Below are 22,767 nucleotides of genomic sequence, written 5' to 3' on the forward strand. Positions count from 1 at the left end.
CTCATAGTCTCTACATGTTCAAGCACTTTATACCTCTTAGAAAAGAGACAACTGCCAACAGTCTCAAAGAGTAATCTGTGGCCCCTAGCCATTCATTCTGAATTTCATCTGCAGCTTAGATGACCAGTTAGTTCTAATTGTCATTGACTTTCAAATGTCTTGTTGCACTTGCCTTCCAAATTCAGGCCTGGACCATGTGTGAGTTGAGTATTATCAGACTCAACTCCTATACAAGTAATTATCTGCTCCTATACGAGGTGTGAAGTCATGATTAGAAATCTGGGCCCTGGCATTATCCTGCTGTATTCAAATTCTGACTCCACCACTTGTGGTTGCATGACCTGGGCATGTTCCTTCGCCTAATTTGTCAATTTCCTCACTTGCCAAATGGGAATAAGATAGTACCTATTTCATAGTGTAATTGCAAAGATATGTTAACATTCAGAAAACGCTTAGAAGAGTGCCTAACATGATAAACGCTTAATACATGTGATTTTTTTTTTAATGTGTTGAACAAAAAGGATGCCTTGAAGATCAGTATTTCACATTTGGTGCACAATACATTCAGCCACAGAAATATAAAGATCTGCCATCCCTTAAAAATTCATGCTTGCCACAGTGTAGTTCAACACACATTTATGGAATGCTTGTGTAATAGATGTCTGACACTACTGTAGGCCATGGAAATACAAAAATAAATAAGAAGGCACATCTTCACCTTGAAGCAAAATCCCATCAATTATGAGTCCCCACATTTTCTCCAGGTAATGAGAAAACATTCATCAGCTTAAAAAACCTATTCCCTACTTGAATCTGAATGGATTCAAAATCACTTCTCAGCAAAGAGCTTCAGGTCTCTCCCTAAAGTTCCATCTAATATATTCATTCTGAAATAAGCAATGGTAAGGAGAAAAACTTAAGAGACCAATCTTGGTGGCAGAGAAGAGTCTACTTCTTTAATTCAAGATCAAGTTTCTCTTCGTAATGACCTTGTAGCCCTCGCTCCTCAGACTTGCTGGCTGACTGGACCCACAAGAAATACAGATACCAAATTGTGGGCTTTCATACATTAAAAGGTTTTCTCATCTTGCCTTGTATTCTTACAAATTATTGGATTTAAATAAGAAAAAATAAGACTCTTGTTTCAGCCTCTCTTATTCTAGACTTGGTGTGCCCTGGGTGTCTGACATCCTCATTCCATTCATGATTGCCATTCTTTCTAGGGGAGTCATTGCTTCAAATTATGTGTGGGTGTATGTCTGGGAGCTGAAGACATTCAACGTCCCCATCTAGTTGCAAATTTAGTTATGCATTTGGGGTTTAACTATTCAACTTTGCCAGCTTTGTGCCTCCTGCATAGGTCCAGGAGCCCCAAGCATAGACTGATGCTTACTAGTGGAGTTAGCACAGACAAGTTTGAGCCTCTCATACCTGTCTCTAAAACGAGAGTAGTAATACTACAGAGAAGAAACTGAAATGATGTTTAAACTGAAATAATGAAATAACACACTCCATAAACTGCAAATTTGCTATTCAAAAGTAAGATATTATTACCATTTCTCAACTTCTCCAAGTCTGTTTCACATTTGTAAACTACAGATAGCTCCATCTTTTTCACTGACAGCATAAGGTTTCTGTGAGGACTCTATAGGTCATGTACATATATTATTATTATGACTATTACAAATGCAAGTTATCTTCCTTAGATTTATGCCTGTACCTCCTTGGGACACTGATCATTTTTTTTTCTGTTTCTATAAAGAGGAACAATATTCTCCTTCACAAACAGTACCTTTCAGCAGTTTCTCTTTAACTCTCAAAACTTGATGATTTCTAACAAAATGATCACAGTAGCTCCAAGGCACAGAAGATTCTGACAAGACCACCTTCTTCCCTGGAAATGTCGGAATCAACATTTCACACAGACTGGCCAAAGTAGCACACAGGCTGGGCCAAAAAGACCACTGTGCAGGCAGATGTCCAGGCTTGGAGCAGCCACGGGCACAGAAACCCCTCTTCTAGCTCTGTGGGTAGAAATTTGTTTATGGTTATCACCTTCCACAGAGTTTCCCAGATTTGCTTTCTTTTAATTAACCCAAATCAATCTCCAATTAGCCATATGAAGTAAGGAACAAAGAGCTGTGCATTGTATCACCAGTTAAATTTCTCTTGTTCCTTTGTTTGTTCACTCTCTGTCTACCCCGCCCCCCTATTAAAATGTAAACTCCATTAAACAAGAACTCTCTCCTGTGTGGTTCAAGGGCCCGGCACAAGACCCAACATGTAGTAGGCACTCAACATCTGTAACCCTATTCCATCATCTTTTTCCTTGCACCAACATTTTCCTCTTATGGTAGACTGGGCTTTAGAATTTAAACCTAGGAAGAATTTTAAGAGATTATCTAGTCCATGTACTTTTCAAATGGTTGTAGCACTGGAACTCTATTTTTAATCACACTAAAGCCTGTGTGTGTGTGTGTGTATGTGTGTGCATGTATGTGTGTGTGTGTGTGTGTGTGTGTGTGTGTGTTTTAAATGCATAAACAAGAGGTTAAGACCTTGGAGTCCAATTGCATGCCCTTCCTTCTTTTTATCCCTTTGCTGAAAGTCTTAAAAACTATCTTGAGTTTAGGCTGGGTGCGGTGGCTCATGCCTGTAATCCCAGCACTTTGGGAGGCCGAGGCGGGTGGATCACGAGGTCAGGAGTTCGAGACCAGCTTGGCAAACATGGTGAAAGCCCGTCTCTACTAAAAAAATACAAAAAATTAGCCAGGCATGGTGTGGTGGGCCCCTGTAATCCCAGCTACTCGGGAGGCTGAGGCAGTGAGCCGAGATCATGCAATTGCACTCCAGCCAGGCAACAAGAGTGAAAGTCTGTCAAAAAAAATAAATAAATAAATAAAAAACAAAACAAAAAAAACTATCTTGAGTTTAAAATCCATTTATCTGGTCATTGACTTAACAAATATTTATTGTGAATACAAAATGTGCCAGGAACCACTAGGGCTTGGGATACTTATGGTGAATAAAACTGCCCAGGTTCTTGGTCTCATAGAGCTTACATTGAACGGAATATAGGGAACAATGGGAAATGCACAAATAAACAAAGAATCAAAATAATTCAGATAGTGATAAAAATTATGAAGAAAACAAAACCTCTGTAAGGGGATAACATGATGGGAGATTTCGTGAGAGAAGGAGATCAGTCATGTGTGTCTGCTCTAGTTAGGGTAGACAGGCAGGTCTCTCCAGGAGGTGATATTTGAGCTGAATCCTGTACGACAAGAATAATGCAGCCAAGCAAAATGCTAGGGAATCCAACCCATGTGGGTTGCTGATGGGGAAATAAAGAAGCAAAGGAGGGATGACTGGTCCTGAGGTCATCCTGTTAGTTAAAGCCTGGACCAGAATGGGGGTCTCCTGTCACTCCAGACTTATCATTGTAATATAATGGAGTTTTTCCTTAGTTTCTATAATTGGCAGGTTCTTGTCTTCTGGAGAAACTTCCTTCGAAACTGATCTTCTTTCCCATACACTTTTATTTTATTTATTTTTTGAGACAGAGTCTTGCTCTGTTACCCAGGCTGGAGTGCAATGGCACAATCTCGGCTCACGGCAACCTCTGCCTCATGGACTCAAGTGATTCCCCTGCCTCAATAGATTACAGGTACCTGCCACTATGTCCAGCACATTTATTTTTTATTTTTTAGTAGAGATGGGGTTTCACCATGTTGGCCAGGCTGGTCTTAGAACTCCTGACCTCAAATGATCTGCCTGCCTCAGCCTCCCAAAGTGCTTGGATTACAGGCATGAGCAACCGTGCCCGGCCCTTTCCCATACTCTTCAATGTATTTCTTCGATTCTTATTTATCTAACAAGGCACTCATGTAACCAACTTCTGTTCATATATATTAAAAATAATCAGGCCAGACACGATGCCTCACAGCTGTAATCCCAGCACTTTGGGAAGCCAAGGCAGGCGGATCACCTGAGGTCAGGAGTTCGAGACCAGCCTGGCCAACAAGGTGAAACTCCATCTCTACTAAAAATCCAAAAATTAGCCAGGCGTGGTGGCACACACCTGTGGTCCCAGCTACTCAGGAGGCTGAGGCAGGAGAATCACTTCAACCCGGGAGGTGGAGGTTACAGTGAGCCAAGATTGTGCCACCGCACTCCAGCCTAGGTGACAGAGTGATATTCCATTCCCCCAAAATAATAACAGTCAAAAACAAAGCGCATATGTGTGTGTGTGTGTGTGTGTGTGTATATATGTGTGATGGGAGCTTAAGGTATATTTCCTAAGCAAAGGTAAGACCCCATCTATTGGGAAAGAAAGGCAACTTGACTTCCTTTATTTTAATATTTTTAAAAAGAAAAGCCATGTTGCATAACACCAAGATATTTTCACCTAAAATTCCAGAAAATCTTAACAGAAGAAATTCTAAGGTGTTTAGAGGTAACTGAAAAAAATGTCACTATCTTTATGGCTCCAACCTAACAATGAAGCTGAGTGTGTCTACTCTCAGCTTGAATGAAATAAAATGGCAACCACAACCAAATGACCTTATTCACTTTATGCTAGTTACATCTTGCTCTGTTGTTGGAAAAAAAAATGCTTGGGCTGGCCCAGAGCCTAAGATGTGATCCACAGACACCCCAAGCCACCCCCCAAGATTGTACGAGTCATAAAGAAGTGATTGGAAGAGCTGTGCTCTAACTGAATCAAGAGATAGGGAGGGAGAGAGGGGACTGTGTTACCGTAAAAATTCTTTAGATTTAATATCGTTTGGGAAAATTTTTCTTTGTTGGTTTACTCTTAGGAGCAGATCCCATGCATTTCTTTTTTCCAGTTCTATTAAATCCCTAAACAGAGCTGAGTTTTAAGGGCTTAGGGCTGCCCTTGGGAAATAGGTGATTACACTCTCTGCTTAGGGTTTTAGCGATAAGAAAAAAAGAGGCAGTAGATTGAATTCCCCTCCCCCAGGCCAATTTCTTGACTCTCTTTTATAGTTCCCTGTTAAAGCAGACACATATTTAAAAAATGAAGTGGTGACACATATAAAATCCCATCCATCAATCTGCACTTTTCAATTGTTGGGTATATATGAGAAATAGATAGACAAACAGATGGAGAGACGGATGTACATAGCTGAAAGACTAGTCAGTTCTTTAGTAGGAGGCTCTACAGAATATTTTCCTTTTTTTTTTTAATGTTTCATGTAATTATTTCACAAGGGGTAGTCACTTGGGAATCTTTACCCTACAGAAATATTACAAGTGTAATTGAGAGGATCTGGGGGAAAAAAATCAGTACTCTCTCTAAAAATAAATTTAATGAATCAAACTCTACTCCTGTAAATGTGTTTCTCAAACTGGAACCCTAAGTCCCTCAGAATATGGCCAGAGATGGAGTGATTTGTTCATTACTTCTAGGAAGGGTATTCAACAATTAATACGGCTTGGACCTCCCCCTTCTGCCATGGCTGGACCTTATCTCCCACATAACTTCAGACCCTCCTCACTGCTACAAAACATTGCCAACTTTGTCACTGCTCCTTTCAATTCTTCCTCAATAAATATATGTAAGAAGAGACTGAAATTTGAGAAACAAAATCAAAATATCAGGGAACTCCGCAAAGTGTGTCATACCAAAAGAGGCCTAAGAAGTGATACAAGCCACATACCAAGTGCCACTTACTGTTTTTCCAAGAAGCAAAGTAAATACCAGGAAGTTAAAGGACGTGACTAAATTGCCCTACTAGGTAGTATCAGAGCCAGCACTAGAACCTTCAATACCCAATCCCCTGACCAGTACTCTCATACAGTATCACTACGAATAAGTATAGTAAGTAGGTATAATACAGTATGACTATATCACTCCTTCTTTATTTATTATTTGTTGTGAAGGCTAAGATGGAAAAAATGAGGCTGTTAGGGTAATTTCCTATCAAAAAGAGTGACAGAATTTAGAAGCAGTGCTCTTAAAGACGGGAATGTGCTCACTTTTCCCCGTCTGCTATACCAGCTAACAAAGTCTTCTGTGACCTAGAAGATCGAATGCAATTACATTGCCCATATATATTTGCTATGCTGTTTGAGTCTCCCAAGGGCAGCATAACGGTACAAAGGGAGTGACATCTTTATGAGGTTAACTCTTTTCTATTTTAAGGGTAGACTACTTAAGGCAGATGTGTTCCATGGAGCGTAGCAAGAATGCTCGAAATTTGGTAGTTAGAAGGAATGACAGCATCATCCAGGAGGGAAAAAATTAATCGCTGTTTAGAGGAACAGTGATCTGAGGAAGCCTAGGAGAATGTTGATGCACATGAAGTGAATGTGAACTGACAAAGGGGGAACTTGTATGAATTATAATGCATTGAGAATAGACAAAGAGAAAGCAGGGAAACTAATGTTTGTTAAGCTGTGCCATGTACCAAACAAAACTGTAGGCTCATTCATAAACTGTATTATCTCATTTAATCCCCACAACCTTTTGAGACAGCTACTATTATCCTGAAAGGCAGAGTTATGAGGCTCAAAGATGTTAAGTAACCAGTACAAGATAACACAGCTAATGAAACAGAGTCATTTTCCATGCTAAAATTTTCCAGCTCTGATTCCGTTAAACTTCGCTACTTACAAACCACCCCAAAAGTTAGTGGCTTAAAACAATGATGCAATATTTCTCATAATTCTGTGGATTGGCTGGGCAGTTCCTCTGCTGGTTTCACCTGGGCTCACTTGTGTGGCCACATTGAGCTGGAAGATTGGCTGGGTCCAAGACGGCCTCACTTGTGTGTGGGCAGTTGGTGCTGATTAGAGTCGGGGCACCTTGGTTCTCTGCATGTGGATGCTCATCTCCCAGTTAGCTAGACTGGCTTCCTTACGTGTTGGTCTCAGGTCAGTGTTCCAAGAGGGCTTCATAAAGGCCATCCTCAGAAGTAGCACATGTCATTTATGTCATGTTATTGGATAATGCAAGTCACGAGGCCAATCAAGATTCAAGGGGGAAAAAAGCATCCATTTTTTTGATGCCAGGAGTGGCAAAGTTCCATTACAAAGGGGCATGTGGGGTGGAAGGGATCATTGTGATCATTTAAAAAGCAATCTACCAGCCAGGCATGGTGGCTGATGCCTGGAATCCAGCACTTTGGGAGGCTGAGGTGGGCAGATCCTTTGAGCCTTGGACTTTGAGACCAGCCTAGACAACATGGCAAAACACTGTCTCAACAAAAAAATACTAAAATTAGCCAAGGGTGGTGGTGTGCACCTGCAATCCCAGCTACTCAGAAGGCCGAGGGTGGGAGGATCACTTGAACCCAGGAGGCAGAGGTTGCAGTAAGCAGAGATTGTGCCACTGCACTCCAGCCTGGGTGACAGAGTGAGACCCTGTTTCAAAACAATAAACAAAAAAGACAATCCACCACAGGCTCTAAACTCCATGCTACTCTTACTACCAAAATATTAATAAAAATACCAAATTTCCCCTGTTCTTTTTATAGGTTTATTAAAAATCCTTAATCAAATGACTACTTTTTATAATCTGGAATAGATGTCAGGAAAACTTGGGCTCTAGTCCAAGATCTATTGCTATGGGTTCTTGAAGGCTTTCTCTTTTTTAAAAAAAATGAGCTTTAAGGCCAGGCGCAGTGCCTCATGCCTATAATCCCAACACTTTTTGGAGGCCAAGGTGGGTGGATCACTTGAGGTCAGGAGTTCGAGACCAGCCTGACCAACATGGTGAAACCCCCATCTCTACTAAAAATACAAAAAAAAAAAAAAAAAAGAAAAAGGAAAAAAATTAGCTGGGCGTGGTGGTGGGCGCCTGTAATCTCAGCTACTTAGGAGGCTGAGGCAGGGGAATCACGTGAACCCAGGAGGCGGAGGATGCAGTGAGCCAAGATTGCACTGCTGCACTACAGCATGGGCGAAAGAGTGAGACTCCATCTCAAAAAAAAAAAAAAAAAAAAAAAAAGCTTTAATTTCTTCATTTACGAAAAGAGGATTTGGTCTGTCTTCTCTCTAAGGGCTCATACAACTCTATAAATTGCAGAATAGTGTCCTATTTTTAGACTAATATGAACTGGCCCTCTAGAGGGATGGGCAGAATAGAGATGAGAGAAGGCTAGAAATGAGATGGCTTCTGTTTTGCAACTCACTCTCTTTCATTGCTGTGGGTGCAGAATTTGGGAGGCAGTGAGCAATCAGAACTCCTTCCCATGTGTGGTTGTAATCTTACATGATCTGGGTGCTACTCTGTTTTCATTTATTATATGCTAAAGTAGCATGGGTCCTCCAGCATTGTACCAAGGATTAAAGTACAAGTCATCACTTTAAGGGCTTCTAGACCCGGTTAGACAAAACAATTCCCATGCAACACGCACTCACACTAGCTAAGCAGATCGGAGAGGTGAAAGGGCTCCTGAGCCAGTGTCTTCCTGAGGGAAATGCTTAGCTGGGAGCTCTCTCAGAAAGATATTGTTGCCTAGTCTATGGAAGATCAGGTTCCCAAGGAGAAAACTAATGTTTAATTTAGCACAAAGACAGCTCAGAGTCACTCTCTGGGGGACTGAGCTTGCAAACAAATCCACATGCAAAGAATCTAAGGGAGAAAAGGAAGCTCTCTTTGGTGCAATGGCTCTAGGACTTGGGCCCAAATTTTACTAAACGATTGCCTCTGTCTGTTGTTTCTGTCAGGATAGCTCCTCTTTCCTGTTTACTCTCATCTCTGCACTTTGCACTTTAACACTTCTGCGAAACAACCAAATGGGATAATACACTAGCACATACTTTGTGCTGTCTGAAATTAAGTAGCGCGGTGTGGCAATCAAATGCGCAAGCCTTAGCCGGTTTAGCAAGTATCAGAAACTTAGGTGAACAGAAACATCAACAACAACAAAAAATCCTCATTTCTCAGCTGCTTAGCCAGAGAATGTTTTTATTTTTACATAATTTAGACTCCAGAGACCTCCAGAAATGAGCATTTTACACATAAGTAAGACACAGTACAGTACATATTGTATTCAATTAAGCTACTTCTTTGCACCCTGGTTATCAGGACTCTAAGAGATTATACTGTGTATCCAACAGATTCCTGGTAAGTTATTAGAGGTTGTAGCCGACTTTTGCCTTAACTGAATTTTCTTAGAAGCAGACACGTAATTAACTTTCTACTGAAATCTATGAGAGCTACCTGAAAAGAACTCTGTTGTACAATGAGGCATTTAAGGTGTTGGGCTTCATGTGGGTGACAGTTATTAGAGGGCTGGATAAGAATCACAAATATAACTCAGCCACATTTCTGACAAAAGAGAAATTTTAAAGCAAAAATGTTAATGATTCCATGTTAATGTATGAATCTGCCAGAATGACTCAGGAAGCAAGAACACTGTTAGAAACAAAACAACCCAACTATGTTTGACACTACATTTCCTAAGCATTATTATCCTCAAGAAAGGGGAGGAATCTAAGGTTAAATCATGGGGAATAAGCAGAAAAAAAAAAAAGATAAAAATTTTTGACTACATGCTTTGCTCTGAGTTTGGACAATAAATCCATCCTTGCCCAAATATAATCTACTAAAGAACAGAGACTATTTGTTTTCTAATCCTGTCACTTCATAGAAACATCATGCTTTCAATTAAGAATTGTCATCAATAAAACTTGCTTTGAACCCTTGGCAACATCTTCCTCATGTTTTTTATGGAAAACCGCACTTGAGGAGGTACTGAGTAAAGAGATTCTGAGGTGAGAGCCACATCAAGGCATGGAAATTTCAACATGCTCCTGCTTAGGGTTGGAAAGAGGGCAAATCTGTGTTGCCTATTCATCTGCAGATGCAGTAAGTTAGCAACTTTAGCCAGGGATCTGGCTTTCAAAAGCATAAATTTAAATCTCCACAGTAGGGAGCGTCTAACCTTTTGTGCCTCTAGGACCAAATTCACTTAAGAATTGTTCATTAATTTCAATTAATAATTCAATTAAATTGGTAAGTTTGTCTATTCGGTTCCAGTGATTCAAAACTCCCAATAGATGGTTGAAATTTCTCATTTACCTACTAAGCCCACACTCCACACTTGCTGGGTAACTGAATGGAAACCCAGACTGAATTCTAGAAGTAAGGAGTCAAGTGGACATTCACTCTATTCAACTTCTAGATTAGGAGTCCTAGAATCCTAGGATTGGAAGAGGTAGTACTTGGTCCCATTCTCAAGAAGGACACTATTTAACATTCTAGGGAGATGTAAATCTATCCCAAGTGATGTCTCCATATTCAGCTATTGAGGGAACTGATAATATGATACTCTTCACTAACCATGTTAAGTAAACATTAAAGAGAAAAACCATGCTCTTCCTCTAAATGTCTGATGCATTACTGGAAGCAGAATTCTGGGCTGAGAAACCTATGAATCTGATTCAGGTATGTTACTTCACACACTAATAATAACAGCTAAAATTTATTGAGCCTTTACGAGGTGCTAGGCAATTGCTAAATTTAATCAACAGCTCTAAGATGTTAGTTCTATTACTATCACTCCATTTCACAGTCGAGAAAACTGAGACAAGGGAATTTAATTGACCTATCCAAGAAAACACAACTAAGTGTTAGAGGGCTGATGTGAAATCTGGTCGTCTCACCTCAGAGTTAAGAGTTAAGATCTCAGGCTCTTAACTGGTATGCTTCTTTGCCTCCTTACACAAGCCAACTGTAACAGTTCTATTTCTAACCCCACTCACCTCCCTTCTACACTGTAAATTCAAAGAGGGCAAAGCCTATACTGAAGTGTCCATCAATGTATTCTTGGCACAGTTCATGGCACAGAAGAGCTGTACAAAGATTATTTACTGAATTAATGAATATTTTCCCAAACTCTAAAAAGGACCCATGCATACAATCTTGACGTAAGAGTTTAAAACCTTTGCTAAAACATTAAGACCTTTGGAGAGCTGTAGCATGTGTCAGTATTGCCATTTGCCCATTTTCATATCCATTCCTTCAGTAATTTGGCTATGGTAGGGTCCAGCTTTCTAGTTGTCCTCAACCTGTGGAGAATATGTGAACTTCTCTCTTCATGTCCCTATAGGGAAGTGGAATAGCTTTTGCTCTTTTATCTCTGTTTCTCACAAATGTGTAGGCCAAGGTTGAAGCTGGTCAATAGCCCACTCACTACCATCAGCATCCAAGCATCATGCCATGAATGAGGGAGGAAGGAGATGTTGGCTTTTCTCCTTTGCCATCTTTCCTTAGGGTCCCTTACCTTTGCCTTGTAAACAAGAACTAAATGGGGGAAACTGGTATCCAACTGGACCTTAAGGCAAGTAAAAAATTTGTAACACATCTGTATTACAAGCAAGGAAATAAGTACATCTCAAAGACCATCTATAATAATGCTTTTCTCATGAATTTTTGTTCATGATTTTTTTAATAATGAGAATACCTTTTCCACATTAGTATACAGGCAAACTCATTTGTTGGGAAGACTGATTTACACATCAAGAGAGTATAAACACTTTCACCAACAGGGCAATTCTTGTTTGCACCGGAAGGCCCTGTGAACCTAAGAAGCGAGGTATAGCTTGGTCTGCTTCTTTTACTTCCTCTTCTGCGTCTAGCTAGTGTGCTTTAAAACTATCTCCTTTTAGTGTCAAAGGGCATGTCATGCAGTATATAACTCACCATGAATGGGAGAAGTGTGTAAATAGCAAGGCATTAAGCAGCTCAAGGGACTTGAAGATGGGTAGTGCAGAGCACTTAGGCAATGCGCTGTGAGAAGAGGCTGCTGGAGGGGAAATGTAATACTTGTCTTCAAGTATATGAAGGATTATTATTGCATCATAGCTGCTGATTCCTCGGAGCCGTCCTTGCTCTACCATTTTCCAGGGCTTCTGATTTGCTCTTACTGGACCTCCAGGCCCTCCAGGATGTGGATCAATCTCATTTGTCCCCTTCAGTACTCATGTCCAACCACACTCAGTCAAGCACTGCTCTCTGTTCCCCAAACACTTAACTTACATGCCTGCACTCAGTGACCCCAATCCCAAATTTTCGTATTTTCTCCCTCTTCTCAGGCCCTGCTGGTGACGCATGTTCTCATATAGCTATCCCTGGCCTATATTTGAATCTCTCTACTACCAACTACTAGCGGTACTCATGTTTTGAGCACCTACTATGTATCAGGCACTATACTGACTGTTTTGCTAAATAACTTTAGCTTTATTTTGCAGATGAAAATACTGATGCCAAGAAAATAACAAAATTATTTTCTCATATTCATACAGCTAGTAGGTATAATATAGGGACCTGAACATGGGTCTAACTATAAAATCTATGCATTAAATTATTCAATTTACTCTAAGCTTCAGTTTCCTTATATGTAAAATGGGACAAATATTGATTACTCACCTGTTTTTTGTAGGCCTTACATAAAATATGTAATTTAAAAGCCTTGTACATTCTAGGACTCAGTAAATATTTGTTCCTCTCTTCCTCTGATTTTTCTATATCAGTTTTGGTCCATTCTACCTGGTTAGTACTTTTCCTGTTACTTTATTGAAGTGGTCTTGCATTCCATGAGGCTGTAAGTAAGCAGGGACTATGTCTTTAGCTGTATTTCTCCTTATTCTCCCAGGAAGCCTGCTGGAGTCTGATGGAAATTAGCATGAAAATGCAAAAGAAAAAATTTAGAATTGTTTTCACTAAACATTGCCCTGCCTGTGAACATAAACATATATAAGGGTCTGGATTAAAGAACAAGAAAGCAGTAGAATCCATTCAGAAAGGCCTAGCTGCCATGGATAGCAGAACTGGATGACTGTTTTCAGATTCCCTTTCAGGCTTTCTTAGATTAAATAACAGTGCTAAACACAAACACAAACAACAACAACAAAAAAACAAAAACAGCTAATTATGGCCACTCTTTTAGTCATATTTAAATTGCTTGTCTAACAACATCTGAAAGCCCATATTTAAACATATTGGTATTTTAAAATGTTTACAATACAGAAGCCATAAGTGATTAAACATTAAGATTTGGAAACATTTGATGAACATCACCTACCAATATTATTTCAAAGAAAGCAGATGCCTTCTATAAACAAACATTGTCCTAAACAAGCAAGATATCTTGGTTTACATAATAACATCAGATTGATGTCAAAGAAAGGTTTTTATCAATTTTTTGTAAAGTATTATACTAACTCCTCTCTCCACTTGAACCCTTTTGCCTTTGTGAGATCTTATAATTATATTTACTTGAAATAAATGGTAGGAAGGTCCTAGATAGATAAGAATTCTCCTTTTTTTTTTACTTTGTTCTAGAAAATAGAACGAAAATAGGTCAGTTTTTAAGGAAATGATGGCTGCATATATAAATAATGTAAACACTCCTATCACTGTCCTAGGAGGACATTTATCATGTAGACAGCCATAGATACCCAGATCTGGCCTCCCACTTACAGCTCTCAACTTTTTAATTGTCAATTGGAAACTTGATTATTATCAGTTAAAAATAACCAGGGTACTCTGGCAATGATTTAACTTGTTTGACTTTCTTAAGCTAACAATTAACATTTTAGACAATTGTTGACAAAATATTTAACTTTCCCATGCATTTGTGTAAACAACTTTTCTAATATTCCTTAGATGTTCTGGGGGACACACCTTTCCAAAGCTTCCCAGGTCCGTGCAGAGGCCTGTAAAGTAGACGCATTCAAAGACTCCAAAGACTTTCATAGCATTGCACTAGGATTTCCTGGGACCTTCAGGAACACTTAAGTATACGGATATGTCAGTCTTATCTTGACAGCACTAAATTTGAAATGCCAATCCCTCTATTTACAATAAGAGCTATTTCATCATTTAAAACCAACAACTGAAAGCTGAGTATACATTTAACTCCTAGAAGAACTAGTATTATCATTCATTGTTTAGAAGTGTATTACTACTAACACTAGTATTGCATTTTGGCAGTGCTTAATTTTTTCTAAAGCTTGTTCAGAAAAACACGCTCGTTTGCTTCTCTCAACAAGCTGGGGCAGCATGATTGTCCTCTCTGTTCCACAGATGACTGCTAAGTGACTTGTCCTAGGTAACACAGATGGTGATCCAGCAGGCACAAAACCAAGGGATGTAGGCTCCTTGTCTGATCTATTTTCTTTCCTCCACATAACATTAGAGAAAAGATAATCTCTGAAGCCAGAGATGACATGGAACCACTTATCTAGTGATCCTAGCAACACAATCTATGCCACAGAAAAAGAGCTTGTCTCAGGCAAAAGGGAAAGATTAATAATGTACCACAGAAGCTCTAAATCTTACTCTTCCATGGACCAGCAATTATTCAGTTTCACAGTTCATTCAAAGATTCAAACATACTTCACCAGAAAATGAGTTAGTGCCTAAAGTCTGCTCCAAGTGGTTAGAAATGCAGATCTGCTCAAAGCCCTATAATCCGGGCCCTCTGAAAGGCCCTGTTCCTGCAGTCTCTGCAGCAGTGGGGCTTCCCCTGAACTTGTACTTGAGCTAAATGAAGAAACTGGCTGAGTAAGGGCTGTAGAATTAGGCTCTCAATGTGGACAGAATTAGAACTGGCTTGGAGGTTATTCTTGCATTGTTCTTGAAACTTAAGGCTATTGAAAGGACTCAGACATTATATATTCCTTGCTGTATAATACCCATGAAAGTCAACATTACCCCACCAAACAGAAGTTGTCCTTTCACCTTCATTCAACAAATATTACCCACTGTCTTCAAGGCATTGTACTAGAAGGTATGCAGGATACAAAGCTTTCATCTGAGGACACAGCACATATTTGATTTTAGGTGATCAATATTTTCTCCCTTTCTCCAAAGGACATTTATGGCCACTTATGGCATACGAATTAACTATTAAAGTTATACATTCAACACACCCAAGTCACATAAATCTGGTTATGGACACAGTAGCAATAAAATTAAGAAAAAATTCTGACACTCACCCTGAACAAAGGCCCTTTTAAAATTAATAGCATATCTGAAAAATAAGAGGAGCCCGAGTAAAGTGAGACCTGCCAGTGTAATGGGCTTGGTGAATCACTTCCAAATGCCCAGGCCTCCCTTTGGACACAATGTTATCAGGTTAATACAGCACTTGCATCACCATCTCTGAGTACCGTGCTGAGTAACAACGGGCCAAATTTAGCAGCTAAAATGGAGAGGGAATTTCCAACAACCCGTGCAATGCCACATATTTTCAATGAAAAGCAACTACTAGAAATACACTATCCCTTACCCTCCTAACTTAAACTGTGCCTCTCTGCATCATCACTACACCTGGAGAGGGAGCTCCTCTAAGGGAATGTCTCAGGAGATGGCTGGTGGTTAGAAGAGAGAAAGATTCCCTCTTAGGCCAGGGGTAGCACAGCAGCCAGCTCTGGCTTCTGTAGCAGTAAGCTTTCAGTCAGGAAGGGCCAGACACTGCTCCCTCACTTCCCTCCCAGCATGGGTATTGCTACTGTAAAGTTACAACGACCACTAAAGTTGGTTTCATTTCCCATCATGAAACACCCTAGAAAAAAAAGGCTGTCTCAGCTTACTTCCAAGTTGGACAAAAGCAGAAGCTCAAAGAACAAGGCCAGAGGCAAACATGCCACCTTTTCTTCACAGGCTGGGCTGTGAAGGCCACAAGGGAAGCCCACTCTGGCTCTTCACGGCCCTGCTCCGGCCTTGGCACCCCGGGCAGAGATCAGTCTTCTCCACTCAGGGTTGGGCCGGGTGCCTCACTCGTGGTTCCATCCCCAGAAACACTTACCAGGAGACTGTGAAGCACACAAAGCCGCATTATTGGGAGACTTGCAGACAGATTATAAATTTACTGGGGACAATCAAGGCATTTAGATACTTTTGGCTGCAGATGCTGGTGACACACACATACATACAAACCTCATTCTTCTCTCCATTTGAGCGACTCTTTACCCCCCTCCTTTACCCTAACCTCTCTTTTTTCACAAAACAACCTCCCACTGCTTTCCTAGGGAATTCCAGGGAGAAGCGGGAATAGAGCAGGTGGTAGAAAAAGGATATTAGGCTTCGAAGCTCTAATACAACCTCACAAGCTAGTGCTATTCAAGGGTGAAACTGTAAACCCTGTGCAGTTTGACTGTTGGTAGTTATTTTTCATCTGAAGCTGGCCTCAAGGAGTCCCATTTCTAGGTAGCCCAAGTAAATGTGCTTATGGTTGGGGAGAAAAGCACCATCCTACTCCCCAGAGATTCCCAGGGTCTTCATCACTATGGACCCAGGCTAGGGATCAAGGGAAGCCAGAAAGAGCCATCCTGAGCGTCTGGCCAGAGGATGTCCTCTCCCGAGAGCTCAATATCAAGCTCCTTTGGAGGAGCAGTTAGACACAATAGCACCATCTCCTTTGGGCTTTTTGAGTGCTTTGGGGCTTGCATGGCCATTTCCTGTTGCTTTTGCTAGGGCTAACCCGGGTAAACTGGAGCGGACATAGAATCCAGAAGTCCCATGGAGCTCCAAAAGGGAGGAAGCCTGCAGGGCCACAGGGCAGGGTTCCACCTTCCACCAGAGGCCACTGGCCCAGCAGCTTTGGGGGGAAGCCTGCAAACAACAGGCAGTCACCTGACCAGGACTGGCACTGAGAATCAATGATCCAAGGGATACTCCTCTGGGATGGTGTGTGTCTGCACCTCTGGGGAAGAACTTCCAGCCAGAAACTTAATCAGAACTTTTGGGTTTGATATCCTGTCACCAGGAGTGGCTGAAGACAAGGTATTTTCTAGGATGATGATCTGTGTAAATAGCTGCTTCGTGCCTGTCCACTTAACGAATGCTCTAAGTGAGCATTACTGGATTAGACTGGAGTGCTTGGGAAAGAATCGAGATGTGGCTCAGGAGTGAGAGAGTCTAGAGGGAATCAGAGAGTAGGCCTCTTAAGAAATAGTGCCTCTCTAGTCTCTCTTTGGGATATTTTCCCCAAATTTTGTTTTTGACTGAGGGGACATTCAGGGAATTTGCTCTTTGTTACAGCTTACCATTTATGTTCTCTTAAGGGAAGAAGAAGGAGGTCACTTCAAAAGGGAGAGGGGAAATGGGGCAAGGAGAAAAAGGCTTTAATAAAGGCCAGCTGGGCTGATAAATGCTTTGGGGCTGAAAAATGGCTTGGGGGCCTAATCAGAGGGGGCTGGCCAAAGCTGGAGGATCCATGAGATAGAACCTTCCTCAGTGGCTCAGATCTTGCCAGCTGGTAGTCTCTTCTTTTACAAGATGTGGACCCCAGAGAGCCTCTGGAAAACTCAGGCTTCTTATCAGTTAAGGAATATCCTATAAGCGAAGGAAAACCCAGGAGTGAGCACCCACAGAACATGATGAGTAGGCGCATGAAACCACCCGAACAACACACTCAATGGCCTTTGAGGTAGTCAGGTGACATCTTGGCCTTTTTCACTGCCATCCACTCTACCTTAGGCCAAAGCAACCTCTACCCTCACAAAAGGCCACAGGACCACAGCCAGAACCATGAGAAAGCCAGGTGCTTACCGCAATCAGGGCTGAGTTCCTCTGGTCCCCTGGGGTTGAAGCGGGTGGCTGCTGCTCTCCGTTTATCCCACCACTGCCACCATTATTGCTACTGTTCAGCAGGTGCTGCTGGTGGTGATGGTGATAGTCTGGTGGGGGCAGTGGGGCTGCTGTTGCTGCTGCTTGGGAGGCCGCAGGAGGGGCAGCAGGGGGCGGTGGAGGGGCTGTAGTGGTGGCAGCAGTGGCGGTGGCCTTGGTGTGTTTGCCAGCCTTCCTTGCCCCCTGGCCATGCTGTACAAGGCTCAGGAGCTGCAAGGTGCTTTCTCTTTCCCGGTCTGAGCTCTCGGCCCTACCTCGTTCATAGCGTCCTTCACAGCTCAGGTGGTGTTGGCGGCAGACAGCGATCCGAGCCCGGAGGCGCTCCACGATAGCACTGTGCACTCTCGGGGTGACTGAGCCCCCTCCAAGGAGCCCCGCCCCAGAGGCCCCCCCTAGCCCTCCTGCGGGGGCCTGCGGGGGCGCTGTGTCCCCCATCTTACTGGACACAATGATTGCTGCCTCTGGGATGGTGAGGTGGAAAGAGGTTACTGCTGGCTATTGCAGGCAAGTCTGTTTTTGACAATGTGAGCTCAGTGTTCAGGGCCACATGAATAGAGGTCTTCAGAGGTTGTGGGGGAGCCGTGGAGAAGGTGTGGGGGAGGGGAGTTAGTAAAAAGAGGGTGGGGAGAAAGAATAGAAACCAACTGGGGGGAGGATAAGTTGGAAACAAACCCTGATTAACTTACTCTAATTGCATTTGACAGCTCTGGAGAAGTTGGACAGAGTTGGTGGATTTTTTCCCCCCACCAAGCTGACAAGAGCCACTAGGTACTTTGTAAACACACGATCTAGGGGTTAGATCAAGAATTCAGGGATTGTCCAGCAAGAGACAGAGAAACACACAGCAAAAGGTATTGAGAGAGGTATTAATAGAGAGGACTCCCCCTCACCTAGTTGTTTCCGACAATTCTTTATGGGGATGTTTCTGCAGAGAAACACATTTCTACCATGTCTATGTAACCAGCAGCCTTGACTTTTCCTCAGGTTAAATAAAAAACCAAAACAAAACAAAACAGTGCTGTTTCAGAAGATGTTTAAGTCACTGTTCAAAATGTGCAAAAATCAAGGGAGACTGTCTTTTGGCTTTTAATTTTTCCTCCCTTTCCTTTCGCTCCGGTGTTTTCTCCTCTTTGGGGTACTGTAGGATGTTGTCTTCTCCCAAAAGAGGGAGACAGCTTTTCAACTGTTAACAATGTCAGTAATTGGACTTTTGGACCATGCTTTTTTCTTCAGCTAATCCAATCACCGGTAAAATCCTCACTCCCTCTAAGGTTTCCTAGCCTTAAATGAAAAGCAATCTTAAGTCGCTAGCCACTGAGAGAGATCCTTCAACACATTTTTTTCTTTCCCGCTTACGTTTCTATTCCTCACCCCCGGCTCTATTCTAATACAGTATCAAGAGAGACAAACTCTTCCGAGAGTAATTTACAAACGATGGTCAAACTTACAAACTTCCAGCAAATTGCACCGAGTCATGTCCAGCCACTTTTCTGTCCACTTTTGTACATTCCATCCCCGGCCAGTGGATCTGAGGGTCTGGACTCGCAATAAGCAATGTGGTTCTATCTCCTGTGTTTGCTCCGCTTTATAGATGGAAAAAAAAAAGTAGCTTGTATTTTCCTTTCTCTTTCTCGTCTGTTGTTAGCCGCTTTGCTGACACTGGCTCCCGCCCGGAGTCACGGCGATACACAGGCTTTCATTGTGCTCCGATAGGAGAGGGAGAGAAAGAGAGAGAGTGAGACAGAGAGGGAGAAAGAGAGAGCCAGCAAGCTGCAGATGGGGGTGGGGGGGCGGGGAGAGGGCGGGAGAGCTCGTTCGAGGCTCCCTGGTGGAAGGCTGGTGCCACTGCGCGAGTGAGTAATCGCAGTCAGGCACCGGGGAAAGGGGAACGCAGAGGGCCTCCCAGTGGCTGAAGAGGTAAATCCCAAGCCCTGCGCATCTCAGCTGCCCTGGCTCAGCTCAGCCTCAGACTCGGTTAAGCGGGGAAGGCTGGGGAAATTCCCCAACCTCTACACAACCATTTCACCAGCTCTAAATGTTTAAGAAATTCCGGGCCAGGAATGTGTTTTCCCTTTCAGCCCTACATTACGCCCCGCTGAGGATATCATTTTCATTTTTCAGTATATTGTAAATGACACCACTGAGCAACCTAGCACGAGCTGTGTGAGCACCGAGGAAATGTTCATTAATAGAATAAGGAAGATATGAATGTGTGTGTTGAGGGCGGAAGGGTTTGCGGGTGGAGAGGAGAGGTAATCACATTGTTAGCTCCTAAAGGGCAGGCAGGTGTAGCGTTTGTCTACCTGCCTGCCCATTTGTGTGTCTCTGGATAAGTGAGTCTGGGTGATCACAGGCAAATTAGTTGGGATAAATAAAATATTTTATGAGAATGATACAATTATCGATACCAGTTCTAGAAAAAAAGGCTTTTATTTGGCAATGCATGATTGCCTATGAAAAACCAAATATAAGACCTGAGGTAGCCTTAGCTACCTGGTGCACATATACAATGAGGAAAGTCATTGTGTAGCAGCTGAATTTCAAAAAAAAAAAATTTTTTTTTTTTAATGGAGTCTTGTTATGTTGCCCAGGCTGGAGTTGAACTCCTGGGCTCAAGTGATCCTCCCACTTGAGCCTCCTGAGTAGCTGGAACTACAGGTACTCACCACTACTGCACCTGGCTCTGAGTTTCAAGAAGTTTAATAATAGAAACCAAATAGATCTCACACAGATCATCGTCCCCTCATTTTCAAGTGATCCAACCTTTAAAATATCCAATCTTGGCCAGGCACGATGGCTTACGCCTGTAATCCCAGCACTTTGGGAGGCCAAGGCAGGCATATTACCTGAGTTCAACAGTTCAAGACCAGCCTGGCCAACATGGTGAAACCCCAGCTCTACTAAAACTACAAAAATTAGCTGGGCGTGGTGTCATATGCCTGTAATCCCAGCTACTCAGGAGGCTGAGACAGGAGAATTGCTGGAACCCAGGAGGCGGAGGTTGCAGTGAGCTAAGATCACGCCACTGCGCTCCAACCTGGGCAACAGGGCGAGTCTCTGTCTCCAAAAAAAAAAAAAAAAAAAAAAAAAAAAAAAAATCTTATTGCGGATTCTGCTTGTTATTTTCAATTACGAAGAATTAAATTAAGGTGAGCACAATACTGCAACAGTCAGGACCAAAAATATTCTCGGTATCCTAATTTGGAAGTCATTTGGATTTGAGGTCTCAATATACCTTCAGTAATCTAAACAAACTCTGGCATTTCATGAATATAGTCGTTTCAAACTGAGCTATGGATAGAAATAGGCAAAATCAAGGCAAACATCTCAATACTGGATTTATTTGCAATTTAGTTCCCTATAGGCTAGCCTACTTTAGTCCATTTTATTTTCACCAATCCTGTTAGCTTGGAAATGGGGACAAATACACTCAGATTTTTTGTTTGTTTTATAATTTGTTTTATTTCTTTTTTTAAATTTTATTATTATTATACTTTAAGTTTTAGGGTACATGGGCACAACGTTCAGGTTTGTTACATATGTATACATGTGCCACATTGGTGTGCTGCACCCATTAACTCGTTATTTAGCATTAGGCATATCTCCTAATGCTATCTCTCCCCCCTCACCCCACCCCACAATAGTCCCCGATGTGTGATGTTCCCCTTCCTGTGTCCATGTGTTCTCATTGTTCAATTCCCACCTATGAGTGAGAACATGTGGTGTTTGGTTTTTTGTCCTTGTGATAGTTTGCTGAGAGTGATGGTTTCCAGCTTCATCCATGTCCCAACAAAGGACATGAACTCATCCTTTTTTATGGCTGCATAGTATTCCATGGTGTATATTTGCCACATTTTCTTAATCCAGTCTATCATTGTTGGACATTTGTGTTGGTTCCAAGTCTTTGCTATTGTGAATAGTGCCGCAATAAACATACGTGTGCATGTGTCTTTATAGAAGCATGATTTATAATCCTTTGGGTATACACCCAGTAATGGGATGGCTGGGTCAAATGGTATTTCTAGTTCTAGATCCCTGAGGAATCACCACACTGACTTCCACAATGGTTGAACTAGTTTACAGTCCCACCAACAGTGTAAAATTGTTCCTATTTGTCCACATCCTCTCTAGCACCTGTTGTTTCCTGACTTTTTAATGATTGCCATTCTAACTGGTATGAGATGGTATCTCATTGTGGTTTTGATTTGCATTTCTCTGATGGTCAATGATGATGAGCATGTTTTCATGTGTTTTTTGGCTGCATAAATGTCTTCTTTTGAGAAGTGTCTGTTCATATCCTTCGCCCACTTTTTGATGGGGTTGTTTGTTTTTTTCTTGTAAATTTGTTTGAGTTCATTTAGATTCTGGATATTAGCCCCTTGTCAGATGAGTAGGTTGCAAAAATTTTCTCCCATTCTGTAGGTTGCCTGTTCACTCTGATGGTAGTTTCTTTTGCTGTGCAGAAGCTCTTTAGTTTAATTAGATCCCATTTGTCAATTTTGGCTTTTGTTGCCATTGCTTTTGGTGTTTTAGACATGAAGTCCTTGCCCATGCCTATGTCCTGAATGGTATTGCCTACGTTTTCTTCTAGGGTTTTTATGGTTTTAGGTCTAACATGTAAATCTTTAATCCATCTTGAATTAATTTTTGTATAAGGTGTAAGGAAGGGATCCAGTTTCAGTTTTCTACATATGGCTAGCCAGTTTTCCCAGCACCATTTATTAAATAGGGAATCCTTTCCCCATTGCTTGTTTTTCTCAGGTTTGTCAAAGATCAGACAGTTGTAGATATGCAGCATTATTTCTGAGGGCTCTGTTCTTTTCCATTGGTCTATATCTCTGTTTTGGTACCAGTACCATACTGTTTTGGTTACTGCAGCCTTGTAGTATAGTTTGAAGTCAGGTAGTGTGATGCCTCCAGTTTTGCTCTTTTGGCTTAGGATTGACTTGGCGATGCGGGCTCTTTTTTGGTTCCATATAAACTTTAAAGTAGTTTTTTCCAATTCTGTGATGAAAGTCATTGGTAGCTTGATGGGGATGGCATTGAATCTATAAATTACCTTGGGCAGTATGGCCATTTTCACAATATTGATTCTTCCTATCCATGAGCATGGAATATTCTTCCATTTGTTTATGTCCTCTTTTATTTCATTGAGC

General features: G+C 41.8%; 1 protein-coding gene across 1 annotated transcript in view; it reads right to left on the reverse strand.

The window, feature by feature from the left end:
- Nucleotides 1-19,652, reverse strand: part of MAML2 (mastermind like transcriptional coactivator 2) — a 367,004-nt gene extending 347,352 nt beyond the window's left edge. Inside the window, exon 1 of the mRNA XM_002822372.6 lies at nt 17,534-19,652. Within this exon, the coding sequence (XP_002822418.3) occupies nt 17,534-18,046 (513 nt within the window). The 5' untranslated portion in view covers nt 18,047-19,652. The remainder of the gene's footprint in view (nt 1-17,533) is intronic.
- Nucleotides 19,653-22,767: the final 3,115 nt, after the last annotated feature.

The sequence above is a fragment of the Pongo abelii genome, chromosome 9 (assembly GCF_028885655.2).
Source record: "Pongo abelii isolate AG06213 chromosome 9, NHGRI_mPonAbe1-v2.0_pri, whole genome shotgun sequence".
Classification (NCBI taxonomy): Eukaryota; Metazoa; Chordata; class Mammalia; order Primates; family Hominidae; genus Pongo; species Pongo abelii.